The 19488-nt window shown below is 41.9% G+C and overlaps 1 protein-coding gene across 3 annotated transcripts in view; it reads left to right on the top strand.

Moving 5' to 3' along the window:
- LOC106590590 (catenin delta-2) overlaps positions 1–19488 on the top strand; it is a 595078-nt gene that overhangs the window by 218557 nt on the left and 357033 nt on the right. For 2 of the 3 annotated variants that reach the window (XM_045710617.1, XM_045710619.1), the window contains 2 exons: positions 12909–12943; positions 18159–18278. In XM_045710617.1, the coding sequence (XP_045566573.1) occupies positions 12909–12943; positions 18159–18278 (155 nt within the window). The remainder of the gene's footprint in view (positions 1–12908; positions 12944–18158; positions 18279–19488) is intronic. The other variant, XM_045710618.1, reaches the window with a different exon arrangement.

Below are 19488 nucleotides of genomic sequence, written 5' to 3'. Positions count from 1 at the left end.
TTAGGGCCAAATAGCATTCTAGTTTGCTCCGTTTTTTTGTTAATTCTTTCCAATGTGTCATTTAATTATCTTTTTGTTTTCTCATGGTTTGGTTGGGTCTAATTGTGTTGCTGTCCTGGGGCTCTGTGGGGTGTGTTTGTTTTTGTGAACAGAGCCCCAGGACCAGCTTGCTTAGGGGACTCTTCTCTAGGTTCATCTCTCTGTAGGTGATGGCTTTGTTATGGAAGGTTTGGGAATCGCTTCCTTTTAGGTGGTTGTAGAATTTATTGACTCTTTTCTGGAGTTTGATAATTAGCGGGTATCGGCCTAATTCTGCTCTGCATGCATTATTTGGTGTTCTACGTTGTACACAGATTATATTTTAGCAGAATTCTGCATGCAGAGTCTCAATTTGGTGTTTGTTCCATTTTGTGAATTCTTGGTTGGTGAGCGGAACCCAGACCTCACAACCATAAAGGGCAATGGGTTCTATAACTGATTAAAGTATTTTTTAGCCAGATCCTAATTGGTATGTTGAATTTTATGTTCCTTTTGATGGCATAGAATGCCCTTCTTGCCTTGTCTCTCAGACCGTTCACAGCTTTGTGGAAGTTACCTGTGGCGCTGATGTTTAGGCCGAGGTATGTATTGTTTTTGTGTGCTCTATGGAAATGGTGTTTAGATGGAATTTGTATTTGTGGTCCTGGCGACTGGACCTTTTGTGGAACACCATTATTTTGGTCTTACTGATATTTACTGTCTTCTCTGTCTCTATCTCACATCCATAATGTTGCTTGATCGGTGGTTAGGCTATTAGATTACCAAAATTAGGCTACATGAAAAGGTCAATACTTTTAATATAACCTTGTGTTGATGCAGGTTTTCAGTGAATGTATGTAAAACAGGAAGTTAATCTACAGGAGAATTATCATCAACAAAAGAGTGAACGAATTAACACGTATGCAAATGCAGCTTGTCTTTCCCAAACACCCGATAGTGGCACAAACCAGATAAGGCCTGGCCGCACAATGCCAGGGAGGGAGGGAGGGAGATGAAGAAAGAATGGGAGAGAGAGAAGAGAGGAAGAGAGAGAGAGAGAAACAGAGCGACAGCCAGAGCCAGAGAGGAGTGACTGCTGTGTGGATCTGTTTATGAGGTTTGGAAGGTTGATACTATAAAATCATCTAGATTATAACCACAGTTTGGCTACAGGCTGAGCAGAACAGTCAGACTGCTGTAGAGCCAGCCAGATAGCTAGGCAGACAGACAGATATTCCCAGACAGACGGACAGATGGGCTGGCTGTATTCCTAGTCCAGATGATCTGCGGCTAACGAGTCTTTAGACCATAAACAAAGTTAAAGAAACATGAGCAAAGTTTTCATTGGCTGTGTGTGTGTGTGTGTGTGTGTGTGGTGTGTGTGTGTGTGTGTGTGTGTGTGTGTGTGTGTGTGTGTGTGTGTGTGTGTGTGTGTGTGTGTGTGTGTGTGTGTGTGTGTGTGTGTGTGTGTGAGAGAGAGAGAGAGAGAGAGAGTCTGTGTGTGTGGAACTAGCTCGGCTAGATACATCTTTGAGATTTTGCTTTAAACGCCCACTAGAGCGGAAATTCCCTTTTTCTCAGCTGAAAGACAATGACCATAGCTTAACCATGATGTTGCACAAGGATTTAAGTCATTGTTTTTTTCAAAGTATGATGTATTTGGGTTTGAAGTGGGAAATCCGAAGTGGCAACTTTTCAGTGCCAATGCTGTGTGTTTACCTTTTGACGGGATAATACTCTTAACTCTACATTCCTTTTCAGGACTGGGTTTAATTTTAATGTTACCACCCACCTGCAAAGTTCTTCCTCTTCGCGAGTGAGTTGAGCTGAGTAACACTGTTTAATAAAACATCTTTGTCTGAGACGGAGAGATTTTCGCCGTAGCCTGCACTTGGCTGCCTGAGCCATATTTTTGCACCTCGTCTTTTAAACCAGCAAATGATCATAATCCATTGGGTAAATTGTCAAGTTTCAATTATTCTTGAGCTAGTCTGTATTAAAAAAATATATGAAAATATATATTTTATAAATGGTAAGATTTTGTGTGTTATGATTGACTGTCACTCCAAAATGAATGGTTTTGACCATGCTCGACTGCTTTGATCGGTGCAGCTAGAAATCACAAGTCCCTATCCTATAATGAAAATATTTTGTGCTGTTGTTACATTTGTATTGGTGTTTTGTTTTGTGTCGGATGCTCTCAAGGTGTTACATGTCATTTGCGGCATGCGTCATGAGCGGTGCGTTTCACTAGGCTATCCATATTACCAAACTGTTCAATAGCTAGTCTATCCATAATACAAAACCATTCAACAGCTAGGCTATCCATTTTACCAAACTGTTCAATAGCTAGGCAATCCATATTACCAAACCGTTCAATAGCGAGGCTATCCATATTACTAAACCATTCAATAGCTAGGCTATCCATATTACCAAACCTTTCAATAGCTAGACTATCCATATTACCAAACCGTTCAATAGCTAGGCTATCCATATTACTAAACCGTTCAATAGCGAGGCTATCCATATTACCAAACCGTTCAATAGCTATGCTATCCATATTACCAAAACGTTCAATAGCTAAGGTATCCATTTTACCAAATCATTCAATAACTAGGCTATCCATGTTACCAAACCATTCAATAACTAGGCTATCTATATTACCAAACCGTTCAATAGCTAGACTATCCATATTACCAAACCGTTCAATAGCTAGGCTATCCATATTACCAAACCGTTCAATAGCTAAGGCATCCATTTTACCAAACCATTCAATAACTAGGCTGTCCATATTACCAAACCGTTCAATAGCTAGGCTATTCATATTACCAAATCGTTCAAAAGCTAGGCTATCCAAATTACCAAACCATTCAATAACCAGGCTATCTATATTACCAAACCGTTCAATAGCTAGACTATCCATATTACCAAACCGTTCAATAGCTAGGCTATCCATATTACCGGAGATTCATCTTATTCTTTCTGCGTGGCCGCAATTTATGGAAAATTACAAAACTTTGGAGATAACAATAGATGGCATTCAAAGATAATGGTTTCCCGGATCCATCTGGTTTCTCCTGTCCATCTGGTTCCCCATATCCATCTGGTTCGCCTATCTATTTGGTTCCCCCTATCCATCTGTGGTGAAGTTTTCCCTAAATGCAAATCCAGCTCCAGATCGAGCCATAACCTAGCCAGATGGCTAATCTTTTGGAATTGTGCATCAACAACAGATAACATTAGCTAGCTAGATATGTTTAGCATGCTAGCTAGCTAGCTACATTGCCAGTCGTCAGTGCCCTACTTGTTATTTCTCCACGTCACGTGGAAATCACCACAACCTTCCCACCTCGAATTTGTGAATATGTATTAGCATCCTGCGTCATTCTTCAAAGTGGAACCTAAATGGTAATTTCCGCTGTAGGACAGGAATTACATTGAAATATGGCCAGTATTGCCTACTGGTGAGGGCCTTTCATTTCTTAAATTGACAGTAAGAGTCTAGGTCAGCTTGTTAATGTTGTCTAAGGTGTGATACTGTTCTATGATAATGAATGTTGGACAGGTGTATTTCGTCCCAGTACCCTAGAACAGTGTTTCCCAACTCCAGTCCGCGAACAATCCCAACAGTTCACATTTTTATTGTAGCCCTGGACAAGCACATCTGAATCAACTCCTTGAGGGCATGATGATTAGTTGACAAAGCCCTCAATAAATTGAATCAAATCATATCAAAGTTTATTTGTCACGTGTGCCAAATACAACAGGTGTAGACTTTACAGTGAAATGCTTACTTACAGGCTCTAACCAATAGTGCAAAAAAGGTATTAGGTGAACATTAGGTAAGTAAAGAAATAAAACAACAGTAAAAAGACAGGCTATATACGGTAGTGAGGCTATAAAAGTAGCGAGGCTACATACAGACACCGTTAGTCAGGCTGATTGAGGTAGTATGTACATGTAGATATGGTTAAAGTGACTATGCATATATGATGAACAGAGAGTAGCAGTAGCGTAAAAGATGGGTTGGCGGGTGGTGGGTGGCGGGACACAATGCAGATATCCCGGTTAGCCAATGTGCGGGAGCACTGGTTGGTCGGCCCAATTGAGGTAATATGTACATGAATGTATAGTTAATCTTACATCTAGATGTTCCGCTAGCGGAACGCCTCGCCAATATCCAATGATAGAGCGTGGTGCGAATTACAAACACCTAAAAAATCCCCAAACTTCCATTTTTCAAACATATGACAATTTTACACCATTTTAAAGACAAGACTCTCCTTTATCTAACCACATTGTCCGATTTCAAAAAGGCTTTACAACGAAAGCAAAACAATAGATTATGTCAGGAGAGTACCCAGCCAGAAATAATCACACACCCATTTTTCAAGCTAGCATATAATGTCACAAAAACCAAAACCACAGCTAAATGCAGCACTAACCTTTGATGATCTTCATCAGATGACACTCCTAGGACATTATGTTATACAATAAGTTCATATTTATATCAAAAACCAGCTTTTTACAATAGCATGTGACGTTCAAAACTAACATTCCCACCGAACACTTCCGGTGAATTTACTAAATTACTCACGATAAACGTTCACAAAAAACATAACAATTATTTTAAGAATTATAGATACAGAACTCCTTTATGCAATCGCGGTGTCCGATTTTAAAATAGCTTTTCGGTGAAAGCACATTTTGCAATATTCTGAGTAGATAGCCCGGCCATCATGGCTAGCTATTTTGACACCCACCAAGTTTGGCACTCACCAAACTCAGATTTACTATAAGAAAAATTGGATTACCTTTGCTGTTCTTCATCAGAATGCACTCCCAGGACTTCTACTTCAACACCCAATGTTGTTTTGGTTCCAAATAATCCATAGTTATATCCAAATAGCTGCGTTTTATTCTTGCGTTCAAGACACTATCCGAAGGGTGACGCACCGGCGCATATCGTGACAAAAAATGTCAAAATATTCCATTACTGTACTTCGAAGCATGTCAAACGCTGTTTAAAATCAATTTTTATGCGATTTTTCTCGTAAAATAGCGATAATATTCCAACCGGGAGACCTTGTTTTTGTTCAAACACTGAAAATAGAAAATGGAGTCTTCACATGCACGCGCGCCCCAGTGTCATTGTTCTCAGAACGACCACTTTCCAAAAGCCCTACTGTTTTTCGCCCAGAGTTATCATTCTCTGTTCTGGCGCCTTCTGAGAGCCTATGGGAGCCTTAGAAAATGTCACGTTACAGCATAGATCATCTATTTTTGATAAAGAGGCTATAGAAGGACAAGAAATGGTCAGACAGGGCACTTCCCATATAGAATCTTCTCAGGTTTTGGCCTGCCATATGAGTTATGTTATACTCACAGACACCATTCAAACAGTTTTAGAAACTTTAGGGTGTTTACTATCCAAATCAAATAATTATATGCATATTCTAGTTTCTGGGCAGGAGTAATAACCAGATTAAATCGGGTACGTTTTTTATCCGGCCGTGAAAATACTGCCCCCTATCCTAAACAGGTTAAAGTGACTATGCATATATGATAAACAGAGAGTAGCGGCAGAGTAAAAGAGGGGTTGGGTTGGGGGGGGGGACACACATTGCAAATAGTCCGGGTAGCCATTTGATTACCTGTTCAGGAGTCTTATGGCTTGGGGGTAAAAACTGTTGAGAAGCCTTTTTGTCCTAGACTTGGCACTCCGGCACCGCTTGCCATGTGGTAGTAGAGAGAACAGTCTATGACTGGGGTGGCTGGGGTCTTTGACAATTTTTAGGGCCTTCCTCTGACATCGCCTGGTATAGAGGTCCTGGATGGCAGGAAGCTTGGCCCCAGTGATGTACTGGGCCGTTCGCACTACCCTCTGTAGCGCCTTGTGGTCAGAGGCCGAGCATTTTCCATACCAGGCAGTGATGCAACCAGTCAGGATGCTCTAGATGGTGCAGCTGTAGAACCTTTTGAGGATCTCAGGACCCATGCCAAATATTTTTATTTTCCTGAGGGGGATGTTTGTCCAGGGCTACAAAATAATGGTACTGTTCGGGATACTGGAGGACTGGGGACAAGTGCATGCCCTAGAAAGCGAGATGCATAGTGGAGTAAACTAGTGCAGAGGGGAGGGGACAACTTCATGGAATGATACGCTGCTGAAGGCTCTGTATATGCCAGCGTTTCTCAGCTACAAATCCAATCACTATTTTATTTGTCACATGCGCCGAATACAACAGGTGTAGACCTTACCGTGAAATGCTTACTTACAAGCCCTTAACCAACAATGCAGTTCAAGAAATAGAGTTAAGAAAATATTTACTAAATAAACTAAATATATATATATATTTTGGAATCAATCAAAAAGTAACACAAGAAAATGACATAACAATAACGAGGCTATATACAAGGGGCACCGGCTCCGAGTCAATGTGCGGGGGTACAGGTTAGTTGAGGTCATTTGAAAAGTGACTATGCACATATAATAAACATTGACTAACAGCGGCGGTGGGGGGGTTCAATGTAAATAGTCTGGATGGCCATTTGAATAGTTGTTCAGCTGTCTTATGGCTTGAGGGTTGAAGCTATTAAGGAGCCTTTTGGTGTTAGACTTGGCGCTCCGGTACCGCTTGCCGTGCGGTAGCAGAGAGAACAGTCTATGACTTGGGTTTGGGGTTTTTCCCCAGCACTACACAGCTGATTGAAATAATCAATTCATCATGCATCATTAGCTGTGAAATGCAAGGGAAAACCAAAATATGCACTCCTTGTGCTTCCCAGGCCGAGTTTGGGAAACGTTGGCTTGGCTCCAAGGCTACATACTAATTAAGCTACGTGCTGTACCCTTAGCCAGGCTCTAAAAATGACTGATTTACATAGACCAACTATCGCTAACAGGCAGCCCTAGCATCATGCAAACACATTTGTGTGTGGACATGTTTAACTATTCTTGTGTGGACCAGAAGTCCCCACAAGAATAGTAAACAAACACAAATTTGACCAACTGGGGTTAAGTTTAGAATTAGTGTTAGGGTTAGAATTACATTCATTGTTTGGGTTAGGAGCTAGGGTTAGGGTTAGAATGAGTGTTAGGTTTAGGGTTAAGGTTAGAATTAGTGTTAGGGTTAGAATTACATTAATTGTTTGGGTTAGGAGCTAGGGTTAGGGTTAGAATGGGTGTTAGGTTTAGGGTTAAGGTTAGAACTAGTGTTAGGGTTAGAATTACATTCATTGTTTGGGTTAGGAGCTAGGGTTAAGGTTAGAATGAGTGTTAGGTTTAGGGTTAAGGTTAGAATTAGTGTTAGGGTTAGAATTACATTCATTGTTTGGGTTAGGAGCTAGGGTTAAGGTTAGAATGAGTGTTAGGTTTAGGGTTAAGTTTAGAATTAGTGTTAGGGTTAGAATTACATTCATTGTTTGGGTTAGGAGCTAGGGTTAGGGTTAGAATTAGTGTTAGGTTTAGGGTTAAGTTTAGAATTAGTGTTAGGGTTAGAATTACATTCATTGTTTGGGTTAGGAGCTAGGGTTAGGGTTAGGGTGAGTGTTAGGTTTAGGGTTAAGGTTAGAATTAGTGTTAGGGTTAGAATTAGTGTTAGGGTTGGAATTATATTAAGGGTTAGGGTTTATGAGCTAGGGTTAGGGTTAGAATTACGTTTAGGGTTAGGATCTAGGGTTAGGGTTAGGGTTAAGGTTATAATTAGTGTTAGGGTTAGAATTACGTTAAGGGTTAGGGTTAGGAGCTAGGGTTAGGGTTAGAATTACATTAAGGGTTAGGGTTAGGAGCTAGGGTTAGAATTACATTAAGGGTTAGGGTTAGGAGCTAGGGATCTAGTGTTTGGTTTAGGGTTAGGGTTAGGAGCTAGGCTTAGTTTTAGTGTTCAGGTTAGGTTTTGGGGTTAAGGTTAAGGTTAGGTTTATGGTTAAGGTTAGGGTAAGGGGTTAGGGGTTAGGGGTTAGGGAAAATAGGATTTTGAATGGGACTGAATTGTGTGTCCCCACAAGGTTAGCTGTACGTGTGTGTGTGTGTGTGTGTGTGTGTGTGTGTGTGTGTGTGTGTGTGTGTGTGTGTGATCAGGGTGATGTATAGTGAAGACCAGAGCGGGAGCAGCTCATACCAGTTAACTAAACCTAAACCCTCTACTGTCTGTCTATTTAAATCACACTCCACATATCAATCAACCACACCACATACACATTGTGTGTGTGTGTGTGTGTGTGTTGTTACAGACATCTTCTTTCATCTTTGTCTTTTCTTTCATCAGTAATCTGTGTGTTTCTTCGAACCGACATGTTGATTGTATTTCATGAACAGAATCCATCATTTCTGTCTCTAATCATCATTCATACATATCATTTAATCACTCAATTGATTTGCAAAAGGATTTGAATTGTTCATGTGAATGTGGTTGTGTCTTTGTGTGTTTGTGCATAAATGTGTATGTATGTGATCCCTCTTCCGTACTTGTTATGGCACACTGCTGTGAAGGAAGGAGTGTTCTCACACAGTCACATAACGATTGTGTGTGTGTGTGTGTGTGTGTGTGTGTGTGTGTGTGTGTGTGTGTGTGTGTGTGTGTGTGTGTGTGTGTGTGTGTGTGTGTGTGTGTGTGTGTGTGTGTGTGTGTGTGTGTGTGTGTGTGTGTGTGTGTGTGTGTGTGTGTGTGTGTGTGTGTGTTTGCGTGTGTGTGTGTGTGTGTGTGTGTGTGTGTGTGTGTGTGTGTGTGTGTGACACCATTGTAACTGCAGGTCAACCCACTCATGAATTAGTGGACCCAACACACACTGGTTGAGCCATTTTAACTGTAAACCCGGTGGGAATAACCAGCTGTGTTAGTCTCTATAATCTGTGTTAATCCCAGTCTGTGTACAGCAGAGCAGCGTAAATCCCCACAATCCCACCAAAGTACCAAATTAGAATTTCCGTTAGTCTTAATGAAACCCTAACATAGAATCCTGGATTGGTGAGTGTATGTCCACTTCTAATCCCAGTCTACTGTGTCTACCTGTAGCATTTAGGCAGTAGCATTTAGCATCATTTATTTTCTTTATATCAGGTACCATCATAACATGTCATGGCCAAAGTGTCTGGAGACACAATGTTGCGTTATGTCACATAAATCCCTCCGTGGTGTATTATAATCCCTCCGTGGTGTATTATAATCCCTCCGTGGTGTATTATAATCCCTCCGTGGTGTATTATGCATAGAGGTGTCCTGTCAGTATATGCATCAGCTGTAAAAGAGCAGGGGGAAATATCCTTAACAGTAAAGATAATAGCGTGGTAATTTAGCTAGTGGAAACAGATGTTTTAGCACCAACGTGGCAGAACTAAAACCAACTAACAGGTGTGTTTCATAATGTAATCATCAGCACATACACCCATACAGTACACACACAAATCAGCAAACCAATAAATGGCAATAACAAAATGTCTCTCTCTCTACCCAGGAGTTTTTATTTATTTGTATTTATTATGGATCCCCATTACTCTTCCTGGGGTCCAGCAAAATTAAGGCAGTTTATACAATTTTAAAAACATTACAATACATTCACAGATTTCACAACACTCTGTGTGCCCTCAGGCCCCTACTCCACCCCTACCACATATCTACAGTACTACATCCATGTGTGTGTGTATGCATGTGTCTGTGCCTATGTTTGTGTTGCCTCACAGTCCCCGTTGTTCCATAAGGTGTTTTTTTTGTCTGTTTTTAAATCTAATTTTACTGCTTGCATCACAGTTACTTGATGTGGAATAGAGTTCTATGTAGTCATGGCTCTATGTAGTACTGTGTGCCTCCCATAGTCTGTTCTGGACTTGGGGACTGTGAAGAGACCTCTGGTGGTATGTCTTGTGGGCTATGCATGGGTGTCTGAGCTGTGTTCCAGTAGGTTGGCATCTTCATTCACATAGTCTTGCCCCCTAACTTCGCTAAAGCCCAAACACACACACACATACTGCACAAAACCCACTCCTCCTGTGATTGACACGCTGTCGTTACCGTGACGAGCTGGAACAGTGCATGTTGCTGTGACAAGAATCAGTAGGCGCATGTGTATCCATGGGAATGCAGCTTTTCACACAGTTTTAGTCACATACCATCAATATCATGTGTATCCATGGGAATGCAGCTTTTCACACAGTTTTAGTCACATACCATCAATATCATGTGTATCCATGGGAATGCAGCTTTTCACACAGTGTTAGTCACATACCATCAATATCTAACTTTGCATGCCAGATGGGTATCACTTGTAAGTAAATCCTCAATTACTCAGCAGTGTACCCATAGTTGGACACTCTTAAATCAACCCTACATGCAGAGATGGCACTGTTGATTGGAATGATTGTGTGTGTGTGTGCGTGTGTGATGACTCGTGACTGCCGTAGCCGGTGTGAACGGTCTATTTAGTGTGTTATCTTAAAGGGGACGACTACAAGCTGGGAGAATTTAAAGGCATTTCTGAGACAGCATGAAACTCTATTAGAGTAATATTTCCCTGTGGAGGACCAGTAACTTATTTACTGTGACCAGCGAGCTGCTTTTTTTTTTAAACTGGTGAGATATCTGTGTGTGGTTAACTTGTCTGTTCTCTGGACCAGGTGTTGTTTCAGGACCAGAATACAGACTGTCCTGTCCTGTTCTCTGGACCAGATGTTGTTTAAGGACCAGAATACAGACTGTCCTGTCCTGTTGTCTGGACCAGATGTTGTTTAAGGACCAGAATACAGACTGTCCTGTCCTGTTGTCTGGACCAGATGTTGTTTAAGGACCAGAATACAGACTGTCCTGTCCTGTTGTCTGGACCAGATGTTGTTTAAGGACCAGAATACAGACTGTCCTGTCCTGTTGTCTGGACCAGATGTTGTTTAAGGACCAGAATACAGACTGTCCTGTCCTGTTGTCTGGACCAGATGTTGTTTAAGGACCAGAATACAGACTGTCCTGTCCTGTTGTCTGGACCAGATGTTGTTTCAGGACCAGAATACAACCTCTCTCTCTCTCTCTCTCTCTCTCTCTCTCTCTCTCTCTCTCTCTGTCTCTCTCTGTCTCTCTCTCTCTCTCTCTCTTTCTCTCTCTCTTTCTCTCTCTCTCTCACTCCCTCTCTCTCCCTCTCTCTCCCTCTCTCCCTCTCTGCCCTTCTCTCTCTTTCTCTCCCTCTCTCCCCTTCTCTCTATCTCTCTCTCTCTCTTTCTCTCCTTCCCTATCTCTACTTCCCTCTACCTCTCTCCATGTCTCCCTCTCCAATGTCCTCCATCTATTTTACACAAGAAAAGTTATACTGCAGTGCATTTAGGGGCAAGGCCTTGGTGCACACACACACACACACACACACACACACACACACACACACACACACACACACACACACACACACACACACACACACACACACACTGGTGTGGTCTATATAATCACCTAGACAGGCTATGAGGGGAGCTCCCCTTGAGTCAGTGATCACTCCACTCCTGGGGCTCATTAAAAACGCACACACAAGCATACATGCACACACACATGCCCACACATGCACGGACACACACACGCATGGACAAACACACACACACACACACACACACACACACACACACACACACACACCTCATGGTGTGTTTCTGCATAGTCTGCTATAGTGTTTCTAAAAGAGAGAGAGAGACTGAGAGAAAGGGATAGGGAGAAAGACAGAGAAAGAGAGAGACCGAGAGAGAGAGAGAGAGAGAGAGAGACCGAGAGAGAGAGAGAGAGAGAGAGACCGAGAGAGCGAGAGACCGAGAGAGAGAGAGAGAGAGACCGAGAGAGAGAGAGAGAGACAGAGACCGAGAGAGAGACAGAGAAAAAGAGAGAGAGAGACTGAGAGAGAGAGAGAGACAGAGAGAGAGTGAGAGAGAGACAGAGAGACCGAGAGAGAGACAGAGAAAAAGAGAGAGAGAGACTGAGAGAGAGAGAGAGACTGAGAGAGAGAGAGAGAGAGACTGAGAGAGAGAGAGAGACTGAGAGAGAGAGAGAGACTGAGAGAGAGAGAGAGACTGAGAGAGAGAGAGAGACAGAGAGAGAGAGAGAGACTGAGAGAGAGAGAGAGCGACCGAGATTGAGAGAGACTGAGAGTATACAGTATCTACTAATTGTAGTCTGTACGTTTAGGTTTGAGTGCTTGTGCGTCATATTGGTCTAACATTGATCATACACTGAACAGTTTGATATTTCTCTCTGGTCTGACTGGCTATAATATTTTCTGCTTTGAGGAAATCCCTCCATCACAGACTGTCGTTGATTGTTCTGGGGAGCTAGCCTGCAGAGCAATATTAGCCTCCTAGCATGATCTAGCCCGTAAAACAATATTAGCCTCAGCCATCAACATAAATAGAGGATGTGTCAGCGATTCAAAGGAACAATGGAAAGCTCTATTTTCGTTAACTTCCAATTTATTCCTTATTATTTAAAATGTTAAGGTTCTGCTGGAAAAGTCAATTTGGCTGAAAACTGACTAGCTAACAGAGTTTTGCAGTAGAGCTTTTCCCTTCCAGGCTTCTAAGCTTCTTACTTCCTTGTAGGCCTTGCTGTCCACTGTTTTGTGGTGCTGAAATTCAGAATACCTATTCTGTCGCAGTTCTATGGTGCTGGACGTTGATAACCCTATTCTGTCGCTGTCCACTGTTCTGTTGGGCTGGACTTCTAAATTCCTATTCCGTCGTTGTCTGCTTCAATGGTGCTGAATATCCGATCGCCACTGTTACAGCTTGTTTGTTTACTTTACGTCAGATGTTATTCAGTAAATAGTTTCAATCTTGGATAACAACAATTAACTATGATGTTACAGTATGATCAACTCCATATCATACATTTCTTTTCAGAACCTCAAATCTTGTGTTTGTTTTCTTGCAGTTCGGTAGATGAGCAGTTTCGCTGGAACACCCAAGGTAAGTGTAAAATGCTATATTTTTCATTAGATGTTTTTATTTATAATCATTAACTATAATAGTGCCTTAAGAAAGTTTTGTTACATTACAGTCTAAAATGAATTAAGTAAATATAAATCCTCATCAATCTACTCACAATACCCCATAATGACAAGGCGAAAAAAGGTTTTTAGAAATGTTAGCAAATTTATTTCAAATTGAAAACATAAATACCTTATTTACATAAGTATTCAGATCATTTGCGATGATACTCGAAATTGAGCTCAAGCGCATCCTGTTTCCGTTGATCATCCTTGAGATGTTTCTACAACTTGATTGGAGTCCACCTGTGGTAAATTCAATTGATTGGACATGATTTGGAAAGGCACACCTGTCTATATAAGGTCCCACAGTTGATAGTGCATGTCAGAGCAAAAACCAAGCCACGAGGTCGACTGAATTGTCCACAGAGCTCCAAGACAGGATCGTGTTGAGTCACAGATCTGTGGAAGGGTACCAAAACATTTTGCAGCATTGAAGGTCCCCAAGAACACAGTGGCCTCCATCATTCCTAAATGGAAAAAGTTTGGAACCACCAAGACTCTTCCTAGAACTGGCCGCCCGGCCAAACTGAGCAATCGGGGGTGAAGGGCCTTGGTCAGGGAGTTGACCAACAACCTGATGGTCACTCTGACAGAGCTCTAGAGTTCCTCTGTGGAGATGTCTTCATTCACTTCTTTCAAAGACTCAATCATGGACACTTTTAATGATAGTTGTGGCTGCTTTGTGTGATGTATTATTGTCTTTACCATTTTTTGTCCTTTGTGCTGTTGTCTGTGCCCAATAATGTTTGTACCGTGTGTTGTGCTGCTGCCATGTTGTGCTGCTGCTATGTTGTGTTACTACCATGTTGTTGTCGTGTTGTGTTGCTACCATGCTGTGTTGTCATGTGCGGCTACCATGCTATGTTATTGTCTTAGGTATCTCTTTATGTAGTGTAGTGTAGTGTAGTGTAGTGTAGTGTAGTGTAGTCCCAGCAGGAGGCCTTTTGCCCTTTGGTAGGCTGTCATTGTAAATAAGAATTTGTTCTTAACTGACTTGCCTAGTTAAATACAGTGAGGGGAAAAAGTATTTGATCCCCTGCTGATTTTGTACGTTTGCCCACTGACAAAGAAATGATCAGTCTATAATTTTAATGGTAGGTTTATTTGAACAGTGAGAGACAGAATAACAACAAAAAACAGAAAAACGCATGTCAAAAATGTTATAAAATGATTTGCATTTTAATGAGGGAAATAAGTATTTGACCCCTCTGCAAAACATGACTTAGTACTTGGTGGCAAAACCCTTGTTGGCAATCACAGAGGTCAGACGTTTCTTGTAGTTGGCCACCAGGTTTGCACACATCTCAGGAGGGATTTTGTCCCACTCCTCTTTGCAGATCTTCTCTAAGTCATTAAGGTTTCAAGGCTGACGTTTGCCAACTCGAACCTTCAGCTCCCCCACATATTCTCTATGGGATTAAGGTCTGGAGACTGGCTAGGCCACTCCAGGACCTTAATGGGCTTCTTCTTGAGCCACTCCTTTGTTGCCTTGGCCGTGTGTTTTGGGTCATTGTCATGCTGGAATACCCATCCACAACCCATTTTCAATGCCCTGGCTGAGGGAAGGAGATTCTCACCCAAGATTTGACGGTAAATGGCCCCGTCCATCGTCCCTTTGATGCGGTGAAGTTGTCCTGTCCCCTTAGAAACCCCCCCCCAAAGCATAATGTTTCCACCTCCATGTTTGACGGTGGGGATGGTGTTCTTGGAGTCATAGGCAGCATTCCTCCTCCTCCAAACACGGCAAGTTGAGTTGATGCCAAAGAGCTCCATTTTGGTCTCATCTGACCACAACACTTTCACCCAGTTGTCCTCTGAATCATTCAGATGTTCATTGGCAAATTTCATGTATATGTGCTTTCTTGAGCAGGGGGACCTTGCGGGAGCTGCAGGATTTCAGTCCTTCACGGCGTAGTGTGTTACCAATTGTTTTCTTGGTGACTATTGTCCCAGCTGCCTTGAGATCATTGACAAGATCCTCCCGTGTAGTTCTGGGCTGATTCCTCACCGTTCTCATGATCATTGCAACTCCACGAGGTGAGATCTTGCATGGAGCCCCAGGGCGAGGGAGATTGACAGTTCTTTTGTGTTTCTTCCAGTTGTGAATAATCGCACCAACTGTTGTCACCTTCTCACCAAGCTGCTTGGCGATGATCTTGTAGCCCATTCCGCCGTGTGTAGGTCTACAATCTTGTCCCTGACATCCTTGAAGAGCTCTTTGGTCTTGGCCATGGTGGAGAGTTTGGAATCTGATTGACTGATTGCTTCTGTGGACAGGTGTCTTTTATACAGGTAACAAGCTGAGATTAGGAGCACTCCCTTTAACCTCTTACATCTAGACGTTCCGCTAGCGGAACACCTGCTCCAATATCCAATGATGGGCGTGGTGCGAAATACAAACTCCTCTAAAATCCGAAAACTTCCATTTTTCAAACATATGACTATTTTACACCATTTTAAAGACAAGACTCTCCTTTATCTAACCACACTGTCCGATTTCAAAAAGGCTTTACAGCGAAAGCAAAACATTAGATTTTGTCAGCAGAGTACCCAGCCAAAAATAATCAGACACCCATTTTTCAAGCTAGCATATAATGTCACAAAAAACAAAACCACAGCTAAATGCAGCACTAACCTTTGATGATCTTCATCAGATGACAACCCTAGGACATTATGTTATACAATACATGCATGTTTTGTTCAATCAAGTTCATATTTATATCAAAAACCAGCTTTTTTACATTAGCATGTGACGTTCAGAACTAGCATACCCCCCGCAAACCTCCGGTGAATTTACTAAATTACTCATGATAAACGTTCACAAAAAACATAACAATTATTTTAAGAATTATAGATACAGAACTCCTCTATGCACTCGATATGTCCGATTTTAAAATAGCTTTTCGGTGAAAGCACATTTTGCAATATTCTGAGTAGATAGCCCAGCCATCACGGCTAGCTATTTAGACACCCACCAAGTTTAGCCCTGACCAAACTCCGATTTACTATTACAAAAGTTTGATTACCTTTGGTGTTCTTCGTCAGAATGCACTCCCAGGACTGCTACTTCAATAACAAATGTTGGTTTGGTCCAAAATAATCCATCGTTATATCCAAATAGCGGTGTTTTGTTCGTGCGTTCAAGACACTATCCGAAGTGTAAATAAGGGTCACGAGCATGGCGCATTTCGTGACAAAAGATTTGTAAATATTCCATTACCGTACTTCGAAGCATGTCAACCGCTGTTTAAAATCCATTTTTATGCCATTTTTCTCGTAAAAAAGCGATAATATTCCGACCGGGAATCTGCGTTTAGGTAAACAGACGAAAGAAAACAAAGCATGGGGTCGATTCGGGCACGCGCCTGAGTCTCACAGTACTGTGACCAGCCACTATCTAAACGCACTACTTTTTTTCAGCCAGAGCCTGCAAAGCCACGATTCAGCTTTTTGCCGCCTTCTGAGAGCCCATGGGAGCCGTAGGAAGTGTCACGTAACAGCAGAGATCCTCTGTAATGGATAGAGATAATCAAGAAGGGCAAGAAATTGTCTGACAGGGCACTTCCTGCATGGAATCTTCTCAGGTTTTGGCCTGCCAAATGAGTTCTGTTATACTCACAGACACCATTCAAACAGTTTTACAAACTTTGGAGTGTTTTCTATCCAAAGCTAATAATTATATGCATATTCTAGTTTCTGGGCAGGAGTAATAATCAGATTAAATCGGGTACGTTTTTTATCCGGCTGTGAAAATACTGCCCCCTAGCCATAACAGGTTAAGAGTGTGCTCCTAATCTCAGCTCGTTACCTGTGTAAAAGACACCTGGGAGCCAGAAATCTTTCTGATTGAGAGGGGGTCAAAAACGTATTTCCCTCATTAAAACGCAAATCATTTTATAACATTTTTGACATGCGTTTTTCTGGATTTTTTTGTTGTTATTCTGTCTCTCACTGTTGAAATAAACCTACCATTAAAATTATAGACTGATCATTTCTTTGTCAGTGGGCAAACGTACAAAATCAGCAGGGGATCAAATACTTTTTCCCCTCACTGTAAAGGTTAAATAAAAATCTGGGAGAACCTTCCAGAAGGACATCCATCTCAGCAGCACTCCACCAATCAGGCCTTCATGGTAGAGTGGCCAGACCGAAGCCACTCCTTAGTAAACAACACATGACAGCCCACTTGGAGTTTGTCAAAAGGTACCTAAAAACTCTTAGACCATGAGAAACAAGATTCTCTGGTCTGATGAAACCAAGATTGAACCATTTGGCCTGAATGCCAAACGTTACGTCTGGAAAAAACCTGGCAACATCCCTATGGTGAAGCATGGTGGTGGCAGCATCATGCTGTGGGGACGTTTTTCATTAGCGTGGACTGGGAGACTAGTCAGGATCGAGGCAAAGATGAATGGAGCAAAGTACAGAGAGCTCTTTAATGAAAACCTGCTCCAAAGCTCACAGGACCTCAGACTGTTGCGAAGGTTTAGCTTCCAACAAGACAATGACCTTAAGCACACAGCCAAGACAACCCATGAGTGGCTTCGGGACAAGTCTCAATGTCCTTGAGTGGCCCAGCCAGAGCCCGGACTTGAACTCGATCAAACAACTCTGGAGAGATCAGAAAATAGCTCTTCAGCAACGCTCCCCATCCAACCTGACAGAGCTTGAGAGGATCTGCAGAGAAGAATGGGAGAAACTCCCCAAATACAGGTGTGCCCAGCTTGTAGCATCATACCCAAGAAGACTTGAAGCTGTAGTCGCTGACAAAGGTGCTTCAACATAGTACCGAGTAAAGGGTCTGAATTCTTATGTAAATATGACATTTCCGTTTTTTTATGTTTTATAAATTACAATACATTTCTAAAAACCAGTTTTTGCTTTGTCATTATGGGGTAGATTGATGAGGGAAAAAATGATTTCATCAATTTTAGAATAAGGCTGTAACCTTACAAAATGTGGAGAAAGTCAAGGCGTCTGAATACCTTTTGAAGGCAACGGTATGTCTTGAGAATATAACCAGATATCACAGCTATGTAATGTGACATTGAAAATAAACACCTTTTATAGAGGTTGTGTCACAACTGTGACCCAGACTAACCTATTGCCCATGTTTCCTGCTTCCTGTGCAGCAGATGGCCAGAAGGACATAGAGGATGAGTTGACCACAGGACTGGAGCTGGTTGACTCATGCATCAGATCCCTGCAGGTATCTGGAATACTGGACCCTCACCAATACAACACAGGAGAACGTAAGGACAGCTCTTATTTCATTATGACAGGGTGTGTGTGTGTGTGTGTGTGTGTGTGTGTGCGTGCGTGCGTGCATATGCGTGTGTGTGTGTGCGTGTATGTGTGTACTTGTGTATGTGTGTGCATGCATGCGTGTGTGTGTGTGTATACTTGTGTATGTGTCCATGCGTGTGTGTGTGTAAGTGTGTGTGTTTCAAAGCTCCTACTCTTTATCAAATCAAATTTTATTTGTCACATGAGCTGAATACAACAGGTGTAGTAGACCTTACTGTTGTCGTGTCTTTGGCTATGCCGGATTAAGTGATATGACATGCTATTCTATAAAATAATTTATCTGTAATTAATATTACCTGATTAAGCTAATCATGTAAATGTAATTAACTAGAAAGTCGGGGCACCACGAAAGACTGTTTATAGAGCTGTTATCTTCATAATAAACTCTTAAAGACCTAGTAATATTTTACATCAGTAGCAGTCAATATTACTTGTCACCTTATTTCAGTCTCATCTGAAAGTTGTAAATTCTTGGTTATCTTCACGAACCCTGGCTAACAAGTTGAATCAGCAATACAAACTTTGGTTTAATTATTTATTTACTAAATACCTAAATAATCACACAGAATTACATATACACAGAATGCAAATTATGTCATACAGAAAATGTCCCTGGTGGACGGAGCTGACATGACGGCTGGTTACACAAAGAGTGAAAGAGCGGGAAGACTGAGGAACAAAGGGAGAAGCTATGCTATCGTAAATACAGTATCTTATGCATTCTAAATTACCGCCCATTTGGAAAAGGAAAATGCAATAAATATTTACTCTGAGCTGCGCTTCGGTAGGTTGGTCGTAGATGCTGGCCGTGTTGCCCAACAGAGATCTTCGTGTCCTCGGAAGAATGTCTCTGGTGGTAAATTGGATACATTGTAGTATCGTCATTGTTTGTTCATCTGGATCCGTCGTCCGTCCTTTCCTAGCCCACGTTTACAGCGGCCGCTGCTAACTCAACGGCTCGGAGGTATCACTTCTGTAGTGAATAAGAGTTCAAAGTTCATTCCTTTCGAAACCAAAGCTCATGCTGAGGTTAGCTTAGTTCTGTAGTTGACATGTTAGTCCTTTTAATGTGGAACCGTCGTCCTCACGTCCTCGGAACAGCTTATTATCTGAATCCTTCTGACATCGGACCGTCGCCCTAATGTACCCGGAACA

The sequence above is a fragment of the Salmo salar genome, chromosome ssa29 (assembly GCF_905237065.1).
Source record: "Salmo salar chromosome ssa29, Ssal_v3.1, whole genome shotgun sequence".
In the NCBI taxonomy this organism is placed as follows: Eukaryota; Metazoa; Chordata; class Actinopteri; order Salmoniformes; family Salmonidae; genus Salmo; species Salmo salar.
The sequence above is the reverse complement of the archived record's forward strand: the minus strand, read 5'-3'. Positions and strand labels throughout refer to the sequence as shown.